General features: G+C 42.0%; 1 protein-coding gene and 1 long non-coding RNA gene across 3 annotated transcripts in view; one reads left to right on the top strand and one right to left on the bottom strand.

The window, feature by feature from the left end:
• The window catches only part of LOC123368522, an 80,274-nt gene extending 76,759 nt beyond the window's left edge, over nt 1-3,515 (top strand). Inside the window, exon 4 of the long non-coding RNA XR_006578807.1 lies at nt 2,785-3,515. This is a non-coding gene — a long non-coding RNA (uncharacterized LOC123368522). The remainder of the gene's footprint in view (nt 1-2,784) is intronic.
• Nucleotides 1-15,579, bottom strand: part of SHISAL1 (shisa like 1) — a 366,253-nt gene that overhangs the window by 38,172 nt on the left and 312,502 nt on the right. For both annotated transcript variants that reach the window (XM_045013359.1, XM_045013367.1), the window contains one exon: nt 998-1,097. In XM_045013359.1, coding sequence (XP_044869294.1) covers nt 998-1,064 — 67 coding nt within the window. In that variant the 5' untranslated portion in view covers nt 1,065-1,097. The remainder of the gene's footprint in view (nt 1-997; nt 1,098-15,579) is intronic.

Genomic DNA, 15,579 nt, shown 5'->3' on the forward strand with positions numbered 1-15,579 from the left:
TATTTGGGATAACTTATGATCATGTAATTAAAGTTTATCAGTGTGCCTGAACAATGCGCAGAGTAAAGGTTCTAAATTCAACCCTATTTTGTCCACATTTCCTGCCTTTAGATTATTTATTTGACTCTGCCGCTATCTGTGTATACTTGAGTAAGTCACTCAACCTCTTTGTGCCTCAGTTTCTCCATCTCTAAAATAGGGATAATGCTCATCTAACTTCATAAAGCACATTAAGAAATGTGAATGAAAATCATTATATAAGAGCTAGTTATTATTCATCCTCAATCAATCCATTCCAAGTTTCAAATGTATTTGCTGTATTCCTCATGACAGAAGTGCAGTTAGAGTATTTTAAAATGGGATGGATGTCATTTTACTCCCTCATGGAACTAGGAAAAAAATTGATGGAATTCTGCTTAAACTTCCCCAAAGTAAATCACTTTCAGACAGAATTACAAACATGGAAAATTTCAGAAAACTGGTGAGTTTCTGAAAGTTATGAGCCTGTGAAAAGTACTTCTTCTAATTGGAACTCCTTTGTAAACTTAACTATAGCAGCGGAAGAATATGAACAGGCAAAGTGCGAGGATAACGTGATCCGTACACAGACACACATCCTCTATTGTCCAATGTGAAAATACACATGATACAACCTTGCTTTCTAGGTCTGTAGTAGGTGGATCATTTGGCTGAATTGTTTGATTTCTATGGTGCGAATCAGAATTAACATAGTAAAGAAAATTATTGAAGTTGAGTGTCAAATGTTGAGTCTGCTTATCTAGTCTGTGTCCTATTAGTGTTAGTATTGCTCTTCTTGTTTTAGTTTCCTGTCACCAAATGCACAGCTACGTTTAAGTTGCACAGTGCTTTTGTTTCAACTCTTAGTGTTACTTATGGTACCATTAGTTTTGTAGGCACTTGGGTTTAATGAAGTTTTAATCCATTCATCCCCTCGCCCAGCTCACATAAAAAAATAAATTTCTGGAAGAAACATTACCTGCCGACAAGAGCAATAAGAACACAACCATCAGCACATTCAAGGACTGTTGACCACAACTTGTCATCGTTTTGTTTTCATTGATCCATTAGAGAATTACCTGTTTAATAAGATGCAATATCATAGTTAGGTGTCAATATCATCTCACCTTTATCTGCTGAAATCTGTACTTGCAACAAGGCTTTGCAACAGAGAAAATGGTTTAGAGCAGTGGTCTCCAACCTTTATACACCCAAGAACACTTTTTGAATCTAAGGGCAACCCAGGATCTACCCTGTCCCTTCCCTGAGGTCCCCACCCTTCCCCAAAGCCCTGCCTCACTCACTCCATCCCCCCCCTCTCCGTCACTCATTCTCACTTGGGCTGGGGTAGGGGGTTGGCATTCAGGAGGAGGTGTGGGCTCTGGGCTGGGGCTGAGGGGTTTGCAGTGTGGGAAGGGGCTCTGGGTTGAGCCTGGGGCAGGGAGTTTGGGTGCAGGAGGGGGCTCTGGGCTGGGTACAGGGGTGCTGGCTCTGGAAGGGGGATCAGGGCTTGGGGTGCAGGAGGGAGTTTGGGGTGCAGAAGGGGGTATGAGGTGCTGGCTCCGGGAGGTGGCTCAGGGCTGGGGGTTGGGGTGCAGGAGGGGGTTTGGGGTGCTGACTCAGAGGGGGCACAGGGTGGGCCTTGGGGTGTGGGAGGGGGTTCAGGGTGCAGGAGGAGGTATGGGGTGCTGGCTCTGGGAGGAGGCTCAGGGATGGGCCTCATGCTGAGCAGCACTTACCTCCAGAGGCTCCCAGTCGGTGGCAGGTGCAGTGAGGCCAAGGCAGGCTCCCTGCCTACCCCAGCCCCACATCGCTCCTGAAAGGGGCCAATGCACCCCTGCGGCCCTGGAGGGATGGGAAGCAGGGGTCATGTGGCTCCATGCACTGCCCCTCTCTGCAAGCACCGCCCCCACAGCTCTCCTAGCCAATGGGAGCTGCGGGGGTGGTGTTTGCAGGCAGGAGTAGCATGCAGAGGGAGACCCCAGCTCCCCCACCCCCGGGGCCATCGGGCTGTGCAGGCCACTTCTGGGAGTAACATGGGGTTGGGGTAGGCAAGGAGTCTGCCTTAGCAGCAGCCACACTACACTGCTGGAGATCGCGATCGACTGGGAGATCCTCTAGAATCAAGCAGTCGATCATGATCGACCGGTTGGTGACCATTGGTTTAGAGTAATACAATGCGAAAACAAAACTGTCTTATTCGCACTACAACTGTTGCATGGAAAAACACATTTCCCATAAGAAATTTTAAAATATGCTATCCTTTTATTTAGCTATGTGTACATTAAACAGTATGAGTTATGTATACCCTTTATATTCTACAGCACTAGGTAGAGGTGAGCCAAAGGGTGTGCTTGGTTGGCTATTCACACCAAACTTTGTAATGTAAGAGACCATGCCGCAGGCAGTGGAATACTGTCAGCAAATTGGACTGTTTCAGTATGTCTGGAAGAACTAGGGGAGTTAAAATGAGTTAAAATAAATAGGGCTGTCGATTAGTCACAGTTAACTCATGCGATTAACTCAAAAAATTAATCGTGATTAATCACACTGTTAAACAATAGAATACAAATTGAAATGTATTAAATATTTTTGGATGTTTTTCTACACTTTCAAATATATTGATTTCTATTACAACATAGAATACAAAGTGTACGGTGCTCGCTTTATATTATTTTTTATTACAAATTTTTGTGGGCTAAAGCTTATGCTCAAATAAATTTGTTAGTCTCTAAGGTGCCACAAATACTCCTGTTCTTTTTGCAGATACAGACTAACGCGGCTGCTACTCTGAAACCTCAGCATTCTTTGACTGTCATTGAAGATCTGCCTCATAGTGAATTTTGCCATTTATGTCAACGGGCGTAGACCCTATGCCTGATACCTAGAGTGCTGCAGTACACCCTATCCTGTCTTTCGTGGCAATATATCTAAAGTTAGTACTACATTAGCTGAGACACCAAAGGGCATGAAGAGTAGAAATTCTTTTATTCACCAATGTTAGTAGCCTGGATAATAAACAAGAGGAACTGGAATTGCTCAGTTATGAGCATAATTTTATCTAGCTAGTATTACTGGAACATAATGAGATGATTGGCATGACTAGAATGTTAAAAATCAATGGGTTAGATCTATTTTGGAAGGATGGAGTGGAGAAACTGAGAGAGGGGAGTGCCATACTATGTCAAAAAAAATTACTACTTATCACTGACAACTCAGAAGCAAATGTTCTTGAATGCAGATAGATAAATGTTCTAATAGGTAAAGCACAAGATGGGGAACTAGTTGGTGTCTTCTACAGACCACCAAATCTCTCTCACGCACGCTCAGATGCAAAAGGGGACTTCAACCTGAGTGACCTAAGGTGGAGGTCTCATGTTGCCAGAATTAAAAAAACAACTTTGGAATTTCGAACACTTATATATGACAATTTCCTAATTCAAAAAGGGTTACATCTAACATGGTGGAATTTTATATTAGACGTCTTGACAGATAAAGAGGAACTGGTTACAGAACTAAAATTAGAGGTAGCTTAGATACAAATGATTTATGATTTGATTATGTTTTATGTTTGTTATGTGCAAATAGAATAAAATCCAAATCAATTTTATATATAAGTTAGGAAATTGTCCTAACTATGAGTTAGGAAATTGTCATATATAATTGTTTGAAATTGCTTTCAAAGGGCCAATTTTACTAATCTGAAATAAAAAATAAGTCAAATATGTTGGGAGAAAGAATTTAAACAGAAAAATGCAAACAATAACTGGGTACTTATTAAGAACATTTTACTATATACCCCAAAAGCCACAAATGAGAAAGAAGGCCAGATTGGTTAATAAACCAGCCTGGCTTAGAGGGGAAGTAAAAGCAGCTATAAAAATGCAAAAATATTAGAAGAAAGGGGAAGTTGATAGTTACAAATATAACACAGGAATTGTAGAAAATTGATTAAGGAAGTAAAAAGACTTAAGAAAATCAGGAGTTTTTAAAGTATATCAGGAACGAAAGGAATCCTAACAAATGGATTTGATCCATAACAAGATGGAAATGGTAGAACTGTCAATAATAATTCAAACAAGGCAGAAGTGTTCAATAAATATTTCTCTTCTGTATTTGGGAAAAAGCCAGATGATGGGATGGATAAGAATGATATGGCTACAACAGTAACTAAAGATGACGTTCAACACCAGTTACAAAAGCTAGACATTTTTAAAATCAGCAGGTCCAGATTAACTTATATCCAAGAGTTTTAAAAGAGCTAATCAAGAGTTCTATGGAATATTAAAGTTGATTTTCAGTAAGTGTTGGAACACTGGGAAAGTTCCAGAGGACTGGAAAAAGGCTAATGTGCCAAGGGTAAGCAGAACAACCTGGGTCATTATAGGCCTTTCAGTCTGACATCGATCCCAGGCAAGATAACAGAGTGGCTGATTCGGGACTCTATTAACAAAGAAAAAGGAGGGTAATAAAACTAAAGCCAATCAACATGGGTTTATGGAAAATAAACCCTGTCAAACTAACTTGATTTTATCATGAGATTACAAATTTGGTTGATAAAGGTAACAATCTTAATGTGATATACTTACAGTGCTGTAAGGTATTTGACTTGCTAACTCATGACATTTTGATTAAGAAACTAGAATGATACAAAATCAACTTATGGCACACATTAAATGGACAGATCTCCAGATGTAACCAAACAAGGCATCATCATTGAGCAGGTTTGTTTTTAGTGGGGTCCAAAGGGGACCTGTTTTTGTTGCTATTCTATTTAACATTTTTATCAATGACCTGGAAGAAATAAAATCACAACTGAAAAATTTTACAGATAACATAAAGATTGAGGGAGTGGTAAATAATGAAGAGGGCATGTCACTGCTAGAGAGGAATTTGGATTGCTTGGTAAACTGGGCACAAGCAAACAATATGCATTTCAACATGATCAAATGTAAAGTCATAAATCTAGGAAAAAAGAATGTAGGCCATACTTACGGGATGGGAGACTCTATGCTAGGAAGCAGTAATTCAAAGAGATTTGCAGGTATGGGTGGATAATCAGCTGAACATGAGCTCTAGTGCAATGTTGTGTCCAAAATGGCTAATGCGATCCTTGGATGTATGAACAGGGGAATATCAAGCAGGTATGTGATACTGGTGTGACTGCTACTGGAATAGTAGGTCCATTTCTTGTGTCCACAATTCAAGAGGAATGTTGATAGATTGCAGAGAAGAGAAGAGCCATGACAATGATTAAAAGATTGGGAAACATGGCTGTTGTACTAGTTTAGATCAGTGATCACCAACCTGTAGATCGCGATCGACTGGTCGATCCTGGAGCCTCTGCCTGTCGATCGCAATCTCTGGCAGCTAAAAGTCCGGTGGTGCAGCGGGACTAAGGCAGGCTCCCTGCCTGCCCCAGCCCCATGCCACTCCCAGAAGCGGCCGGCATGTCTCCACAGTCCCTTGGGGGGGGGGCAGGGGTATCAGCGCGCTGCTTCTACCTGCAAGCACCACCCCGGCAGCCCCCATTGGCCACAGTTCCCCATTCCCGGCCAATGGGAGCTGCGGGGGCAGTGCCTGTAGGCAGGAGCAGCACACGGAGCCACGGGTGTGTATTGGCTGTTTCCAGGAGTGGCATGGGACCAGGGCAGGCAGGGAGCCTGCCTTAGCCCCGCTGAGCTGCTGCCCAGCAGCTGCCTGAGGTAAGTGCTGCCCAGCAGGAGCCCGCACCACAACTCCTAGCCCTGAGCTCCCTCCCAGACCCAGCACCACTTACCCCCTCCTGCACCCCAACACTGTGCCCTAGCCCGGAGCCCCCTCCTGCACCCAAACTCCCTCCCTCACCCCCTCCTTCACTCCAACCTCCTGCTGGAGGCTCAGCCCAGAGCCCCTTCCAACACTCCAAACCCCTCAGCCCCAACCCAGAGCCAACACCCCCTCCCCAACCCCCTGCCCCAACCTGGTGAAAGTGAGTGCGAGTGGGGGAGAATGAGCAGCAGAGGGAGGGGGGATGGAGTGAGTGGAGCCGGGCTTCGGGGAAGGGGCAGGGTAGATCCTGGGTTGTACTTAAATTCAAAAAGTGATGTTATATGTAAAAAGGATTAGATGGAATATATGGGCCAAAGATTTTAACATAATCCAGTCACTGTCTGACATTTAACAGTGTGTACCAAACCCCAGACCTTAAGAGAGCTCAGCATGCTTAGTACAATGGCACACACCTCATTAAACATCCTTTTCACTTTTTATTAAAGACAAAGAAAAGAAGGAAAAACAGTTACATTTGAAATGTATAATATTACATAAGTCTTTTGTTTTAACAACATGCCTTGACCCCTTTCCTTTTAGCTGGAGAGAGTTTTCAGAAAGCCTTCCTTCCCCCCACCCCCCACCCCCTTTTTTTGACAGTTTCTTAGACTGCAATATCAAAGACAGCAATAACTGTCCTTTTGGGGAAAAGAGAAGAAGTTAGGCATGATGAACTGGAGCCGCTATTGTTAAAGTCTGATCCCATTTCATCTCAGGTGGTGTTTGGGTAGGAGTGCTGATGCCTCCGGCCTGCTCTGGTCAGGACATCCCTCAGGATCAGGAGGACTAAGGCTTGGGGTCCCAAGAAATGGTGGGGTGGTAGCGATGATGGTGAAGCTCACTCCAGTAGCCTCCATCCTGTTCTTTTTTCTCCCCTTCCCCCAAAGTCTCTTTCTTTAAGGACCCACAAAAAGCACGGGGGGGGGGGAATAGCCCATCCCCTCATTATTTTGCCCATCTATTAGGCCTAGTTGCCGACACATCTGTTTTGGTTCACTGATTTCCGGACCCATATTTTGTGTTTACCAAGCATGATCTTAACACATTCCTTGAGTTATATCAGTAGCCTTTGTGTTTAGACTAATTCAGTCTTTGTCTACTTTTTATGCCTTTTCCCATCAACATGTGTTATTATAGTTATTGTGACATTTTATGAACTTTCACATACTTTTTACAGCTGAGCTCACAATTAAAGTAAATTGATAGGCCCAATTATAGTCTTCTCATCTTAAGAAAGCTTAAGAAAGAGAAGGTTAAAGGGTGCCTTGATCAAAGTAGCTGCAAAGGAAACAGAAATTTGAGACTAGAGAGCTTTTCAGACTAGCTGAGAAAGTTAGAACAAGACCCAGTGGCTTGAAGTTGAAATTAAACCAATTCAGACTAGAAACATTTTTAACAGTGAGGGTAATTAATCACTGGAATAATTTACCAAAGGTTTTGATGGATTCTCCATCACTGGGAATTATTAAATCAAAATTGTATGCTTTTTTCCTAAAAGGGATGCTCTAGTTCAAACAGTAATCAATTCAGGGGAGTCCTATCGCCTGTGTTATACAAGTCAAGCAAGATGATTACAGTAGTCGCTTCTGGATTTATATTCTATCAATCTATGAATCAATATTGCCAACTCTTGCAATTGTATCATTGTGACACTCTATACCTCAAAGTAGCACCCTGGAGCCCCACATTCACCACTGTGATATAATTATGATATGGTTGTACAAAGTATACCTTGTGAGGCATCATTTTAAAAGTCTTGATCAGTTGAATATTAATATCCTGTTGGATTGTATGTGTTATCATTATGTGTGAAGTTATGAAGTATTGCTATATGTGTTACTGAAATATGTTGTGAGTTTGGGAAACACCCACAGCTATCCTTTCAGTTGCAACAAAGGATAGCCAGACAGGCGTTGATGGCCCATCAAAAAGAATCCACTCTCCCAGAGAGTGCACATCAGCAATGGAGACTGCCTGGCCCCCAGGTCACAGCGGGGATCTTTCTAGCAGCTGGAAGAAAGTATAAAAAGAGAGAGAGTTTCATCATCACTTGATCTCGCACCCCCCTCCCTCCATCTCAATACCTGAAAGATCATCTGTACTACAAAGACTTGGAACAAGGGAGATTGGTCCCAGGCTTGAAGGGTGTTCAGTCAGAGCATTGAGAACTGTAAGCTGTATGTAACATCCAGCGGGGTCAGAGACTATTTGATTCAAATCTTGCTTAGTCTGTTAAAGTTAGAATTTAGACTGCAAATTTATTTTTGTTTCTTAGGTAACCAACTTTAATCTCTGCTACTTATAATCACTTAAAATCTATCTTGCTGAAGTTAATACATTTGTTTTATATTTTACCTAAAACAGTGTGGTTTTGGTTGAAGTGCTTGGGGAAATCTCAGCTCCAGTTAACAAGCGTACATCTACTACCCTATTGTCAGAATGGTGAACTTATTAATGCATTTACACTGTCTAAGGGACCCTTGAGCAGTATGAGACGGTGTATTTCTGGTGTCCAAGGCTGGGGATTGGTGCCTCTCTGTATGATTCATAAGTGGCTCAAGGAGCAGTCGTAATACAGCTGGTGTGGGGCTCCACATGTTGATGGCTAAGTGATCACAGTGCCTGGAGGGGTGTTGCTGCTTGTCACTGGCATAGCTTTGTGAGAGACAACCCAGGCAGGAGAGGTAAGGATGCACAGTGGTCCCACAGTTTCAGGTTGTACATGGGGATCCCCAGCACAATCATAAGTCTTAATTTTTCCCTTAAGCCCCTGCTCCTCAAATCAGAAACCAGAAGACAAGTAAAAAAGAAACCCAAATGTATCGCTTTTTAAAAATGTCATAATTTCTAGGCCAAGAGCCTGATATTTTTAAGCCTGACTCATGATTTTTGAACACGTGGGGCTGGCAGTACTGCATTAGTACTAGATACTGGTGTCTGGATGCCACAGTGATAGGTGTGTGAAAAATGCCAAAGATAGATAAACAGATGCTAGTAGTATAGACTAGTACTATACATCGAAGGCCAAGCATAGAAAAGAATCAGGTTTTTTGGCTTAGAAAAACAGGGAACTGCATCTATAATATAACCCCTGATTGCAAAATAAAGGGAACATTCCTGACCTCTTCTTGCTTCTCCCTTTGTGCCTGCTGTTCTCTAGTACTGGGTGAAACAGTCAGATTCAGTGCTGTGCAGCTCAGGATGCTCCCTGAGCTATTTGGACTGAGCAGCAGGTAGAATAAGTGAAACACGAAGAGGTGAAATGTTTCCTAAACTTTGGCCACAAAAGTGAAGTTGGAGATAGAAATGTTATAATTTGCAAGGCGGTAGCTGGAGAATTTTTTAATTATTAATAGTTAGACTAGACAGGGGGATTTAAAATGAGTTTGGAGTATTAAGCTTGGAGGGATGAGGAAAGCATTGTTTTATCAGTGTCAGTAGCATGTGGCAAGTCCAGTGGGTGGGGCACAGGACTGGGTGGGAGCCAAGAGACTGGGGGTTCTCTTCCAAGCCCGGCCAATGGCCTTGGGCAAGATGTTTTTCCCCTCTGTGGTTCAGGTTACGTAAATAATGGTACTCGCTCATCTCTGTAAAGTGGTTGAGAACCTTTGATGAAAAAGTATTATATTATTTTAATTAGTGAAAATGCAACCCAGAGAGATTGGGGGGAAAAAGAGAATTCCCGAGGAAGGTCCTGTGATGATGTTGCTAATGAGCAGAGCAGTTATATTAAGTGAGAAATAATGGGAAGACAGCTTTTCATTTTCACTGGCTGAGAGCTTCTGGTTGTACTGTAACCTGAACTCATTGGCCTATAGCCTCTCTGGACCCTGGATGTCATAGTGTTTGATATTGCCAGCTCACTGTTCAGTGTTTGTTGTTTAATTGATGGAATATGTTAGCAGGCTTTAGTCAAATGAGTTGGTGCATTTTGGCTCTCACTGTGCTATTATGTACACAACTTTGGTTGCCTATGCACCCTGTCTGCCTGCTTATCTAGGAGTCTTTCCTTGTGAGTCACTGGAAAGAAAGAGATCGCCAAAAAACAACAACAACCTGCTTCATGTGACAAGCAGTCATGATGTAAAAACATATAAGCATCTCAGAGTACAGGAAGGAAAGATACTGCATCTTTAAACATAGTTAGGTAAATATAAGTTATAATTATATTTTGCACTTTAAAAAAAAAAACTTAAGAACAAGACAAACCTGAAGATGAAGTAGAAGAATTTACAAAATATAACAACAGTGTCAAACAAGCTCAAGTCATCGCCACGGGTGGATATTTTATTCATCTTAAAAGCATATTATATGACAGTGTATGGATAGCACCTTAACATTGATTTGCACTTTACTGTTAGCTATTATTTGTACTGTTACTATCCAGTGGCCCTATTAGGGATGAGGGTCTTATTGTGCCTGGCCTGCTCATGTCGTAGTGGAAGTAGGAGTAGGAGTAATAATAAATAAAATAAAATATAATAAATAATAATAATAAACAATAATAAAGATAGTCCCTGCCCCAAAGAGATTAGTTTTAGGCCTTATTTGCAGAGAGATCCTCTAGTGTTATAACTGATATAAAAGTGCTTAGATTTGCATAGCTTATGCTGGTTCTCCTGACCACTGTAAGTATAGCTACACCTACAGATGGGCTTTTACAAGCATAAGTGGTGCCAGTAAAAAATACCCCACACCTCTAACTGACATAGCTATGCTGGTATTACTAGTGATATACTAACTCTGGTGGCTTAATACTAACATAACTTGCATCGACCAATATTTGTAGTGCAGACATGGCCTTAATCTTATAAATAATGCTCTTGTTTCCTTTTACTATTTAATAAATCTTCATATAGTTTATTATAGGATCTGCTACAACATTGTCCTTGCTGTGCGATCTAAGGTATAATTGACCTGGAGTAAATGACTGGTCCTTTGGGACTAGGAGTAACCTGAATATTGCTATGATTCTTGGTCATAAGAGCCATCAGCCACAGAGATACACTCATCTGGGCGGCAAGACAATCTGGAGTTCCAAAGGGACTGGCTGGTATTCCATTTAAGGGTGTTAAGGTGCCTTAGGAGTTTGTACTTGATGCAGTTGGTTGGTGAAATCTGCATTTAGAACGCATGACCAATTTGGGGTTTGTGCCCCGTTTTTTTAACAATCCACCCTGAGGTTGGTACTTGCGCTCTTGTGCCACTGTTGGGAACGGCACAGTCACATCCATAAGTTACAAGTTGTTGTTGTTGTTGTGTATTTGGTTGTCATGGGTTTTGTTACTATGGCAACTGAGTTAGACTATTAAGGGATAGCTCAGCCGGTTTCAACCGGCTGAGTGAGCTCTCTGTTTCTGTAAATAAAATGGAGGTTTTGGTTAGCTGTCTGCTCTCTGGCCTCAAGTGATTGCTTCCTACACCGGCTGCCCCAAGGATATAACAGTTGTCAATAATGTTAAAGTAGACTGCCACAGGAAGGGGAGCTGTGAGGGAGCACTGCAAGCTCATGCCAGGGACAGGAAAGGCAGATCCCCTCAGCATATAGCAGAAGTGGGGAAGCTACATTTCCTCTCAGACCCCCGTTTTGTGCTAGCCCCCTTTATTGATCAATATGTCAGATCTCTAAAGAAGGTAACCTGGCTTTTGACTGGCTAAGCAGCTGCAATATTCTTAAAGAATATAAAAAGCTGATTTTAAGAACATGACCAGCTGGAGTCCTAGAGCCTGCTTCCCTGCAGCCACACCAGCTTATAGGTTTTTAAATTGAAAAGCTAAATTTGGAGCACAGTGAACTCTCTCAACATCAACTCTTATTAAAAATTAAGAGTTACAACTCTGCATGGCCGAGGGAAGCGCTACTGAAACCTTTGTCCACCAGTCTCGAGCTGAAAACCTCGGGGGGAGGGAGAGAGCAAGGCGAAGAGTTAGAGGAGTCAGAGAACAGCAGGTGTGGAGGATGCAGAACAGCAGGACACGAGGGAGGGAGAGCAGCTTAGCTCCACTCTATATGTCTGTGTTTTAGGAAATAAAGGACTATGTAAAACAAAGCTATGCTGCTGATGGCATCACAGGCCTTAGGCTTTGTTCCTGAGCCTTTCAATGAACTGTCATTTATAGAGTTGCTTCTTTTGTGTATAACTCAGAATTCTTGAAAAATACCACATAGACCAATGGGCAAATGAGATTGTATCTATTTAATAAGACTAGTAATTCCTAGCACAATATTTTGAAGAGATGCTGGTCCCAGTCTTGCAACTGGCTGTGCATAGGCAGATTCCTGCACCCTGGTGGAGTCCTATTATCTTCAAAGGGTCTCTGCGCAGGTGCAAGGAGTCTGGTAACAAAGATAGTTGCAGGACTGAGACCACTATCAGTTTAAAAATTATATCCTTTATTTATTGCCCAACCTGAATTAAGTACAAAAAACCCTATATAAATAATGAAAAGTAGATCAAGTCCAGACTCTGCAAAGACCTATTCACATGCTCATCATTCATCACTAGTCCCACTGCATTCAATTTTTGTGTGTAACCCAGGTACCGATCTGAGGTGCCCACAGTTTAAAACTAGTCTTCCTATGTTAACACGCCCTGTGTTACGTATGGTAGAAAGTAAACAAGAACCATAATCCATCCTAAAATGCGAAGTTATGACCAGAAAGCAATTGACTAATGAGTTGCAAATCTAGGAGTGTGAGCACCCTTGAACTGACAATAGTGTTTTATGCTGGGAAAGAAAATATTATTTCTAAAAACACTGGTGTGCTTTTCTCCAAGCCAATATTTTGTTTCTAGTTATAAATTGACATCCTCCTAAACCGAATTCACATTAGTATGCATTGACTGTAAGCACCTTATGGCTTGCAGATGGAAAATGCACTATGAGTCATGCATAAAATAAACATGACCCAACCATGTATTTTATTCAGCTCCATTGGTTTATGCTATAGAAGTTTCCTCTCCATGGAGAAGTGCACTAATTTCCATATATTTTATAAAGGAGCTTAAATTCTGTGTTTTGATTATCACCTTAGATGACAAATAATAAAGATGGAGGGTGAAATCCTGGCTCTTTTGAAGTCAATGGGAGTTTTCCCATTGTAGTCAATGGGGCCAGGATTTTACACTAAGGCCTAGTCTAAACTAAGGGCGGGGGTCGAACTAGGGTACGCAAGTTCAGCTACGCGAATAGCGTAGCTGAACTCGAAGTACCCTAGTTCGAACTACTTACCCGTCCAGACGCCGCGGGATCGAAGTCCGCGGCTCCAAGGTCGACTCCGCCACCGCCGTTTGCAGTGGTGGAGTTCCGGAGTCGACCGGAGCACGCGGGGAGTTCGAACTATCGCGTCTAGATTAGACGCGATAGTTCGAACTCCGAGAAGTCGAACTCGCGCGGTAAGTGTAGACATACCCTAAGTGTTCATATCTGTAGTAATAAACCACAACTACTATTCTTTGGCTTGCTATAGGTGATATATCCATTAATACAACCTTTTGAAAGTGGCACTCTTAAAATCACCCCCTTTACATCCTCCTATTATAATATTTAGCACATATGTAGCACTTGAGATCTTCAAGTAATTGTACAAACACAAATTCATAGCGTGTGAAGTAGAGGAGTATTGTAACCCTTATATATATGGGGAAACAAAAATATTACTAATAATTTGTATTGCAGTGGGGCCTAGAGGTCCCAAGTGAGATCAGGGCCTCACTGTGCTATGCACTGTGCATACATTATATATATGAGAGAGAGAGAGAGAGAAACACACAGTCTCTGCCCTGAGCAATTTACAATCTAAATAGACAAGGCAAACAAAGGGTAGCAAAGATGAAGTATTATCCCCATTTTACAGATTGGGAACTGAGATCCAGAGAGATTAAGATGGTTGTCCATGGTTACACAAGAAGTCTGTGACAGACCTGGGATTTGGACCAAGATCTCTCAGGCCAAGTCCAGAGTTTTAAGTACAATACTATCCTTCTGTTTAAAAGAAACATTCTACTCTGAAAAGTGACTATATAAAAATTAACAACAGACCTGCTTCCTGTGTGTCTACAGTTATATAGACTTACGTTAGTGCTTAAAATAATATTTTTATTATATATCTGCAGAACCAAAACACGAGAGAGAGCACATCTAGGAAACTTAGGATATGTCTACACTGCAATTAGACACCCATCTGTCCCTGGCCAGCTGACTTGGGCTTGTGGGGCTCAGGCCCAGGGACTTGCTGTGTAGACGTTCAGGCTTGAGCTCTGGGACCCTATCACCTTGCAGGGTCCTAGAGTACAGGCTCCAGCCCGAGCCAGGATGACTACACTGAAGTTAAACAGACCTTTAACCTGACTCCCATGAGCCTGAGTAGCTGGCATGGGTCAGCCGCAGGTTTTTAATTGCAGTGTAGACTACCCATAGTGGTGGACAGTACTCTGTCTGCACTATATGTCAAATCTCAAATTAAAGGTGACTATTCATTTATCATAACCGGATTGTATAGTGCTTTCCAAGCAAGTAAAATGTCGAAGAGGGAGATTTAAAAAGGGTGCCTAACGTCATTAAGTTTTGGTGGGAATTAGGTAACTGATTGCAATTTGCGTCTTTGAAAATATTCACCAAGGTCCTTGCCCCAAAGAGCTTAAATGTAAATGAGGAAAAATAGCCTAGGCTGGGTCTAAATCAATACATCTGTTTCTCGTTTTATTACAAAGTTTTGATGAGTGATGCTAGCCACATTTTAACACAGAAGCACAGATATTCCCATTTACAAATAGATATTTCTAACAGGATCCTCATTTGGCTTTGAAACACAAAGACAACAATGAACAAGGACATCACCCAGATATGTTAAAGAAATTAAACAAGGCTAACAGTGCTTTAAGTAATGCTTTGATTTAAAAAAATAATGCTTTGTTTTTTTAAACTTTAATTGAGTAAGAATACTTCCTACTCTTTGTTGTTAATACCACACAATATATATTACTTAACTGAGGGCCTCTTACTGAACCTCTTACTCTCAGTAGTGAACATGCCCTTAACTATCCAAATCCTTTTATTTTTTAAACAGATCTAACATTTTATTTTTATGTCAATTTTATGAAGAAAAAATATTAAGCAAAAGAGAAAGCTAAAATTAACTGGTGAAGACAGAGAAAGAATAAACAGTAAAGCTAACAAATGACAATAAATTTGTTTTCACTAATCCTGTCAGTATCACCTCTTGCCCCAAGGGGCCACATCTGTGTGCAGATTATAGGTTTTAAGTACAAGCTTATTTCAACTCTAATATCTCAGTGGATTTCAAGCTCTGTTACCATCTACAGTATCTGCTGTCATGACCTTTGTAGCAGGGTGGACCCTGCTCCTGCCCAGAGGCGCTTGAAAAGCTGCCTGCCAGGGCTTGAGAGGGGTGGATCTGGAAGCTGGGCTGAGTAAGGAAGTAGCCACAGCTGGGGCCACGCCCCAAACTGAAGCCCTGGGGCTTATAAGAAGGCAGGGAAGCCAGAGCCCAGATAGTCTCTCTCTGCTTCCAGAGGGAGATGTGCCTGCCTGCTTAGAGGTTGAAAAGGTACCTATGGTGAAGCAGGGCTGGGGAAAGGCTGAGGAGCTAGGGAAGCTCCAGCCTGGAAAGCCCCAGGCTGCGGCCTAGAAAAGGGCAAGAGGTACTGGGGGTTGCATGGGACAACCTAGGAGTAGGTAAAGCAGCAGGTCCAAACCCCCTTTGCCTGTGATGAGAAGGTGGATACT

This window comes from Mauremys mutica, chromosome 1, assembly GCF_020497125.1.
Source record: "Mauremys mutica isolate MM-2020 ecotype Southern chromosome 1, ASM2049712v1, whole genome shotgun sequence".
NCBI lineage: Eukaryota > Metazoa > Chordata > Testudines > Geoemydidae > Mauremys > Mauremys mutica.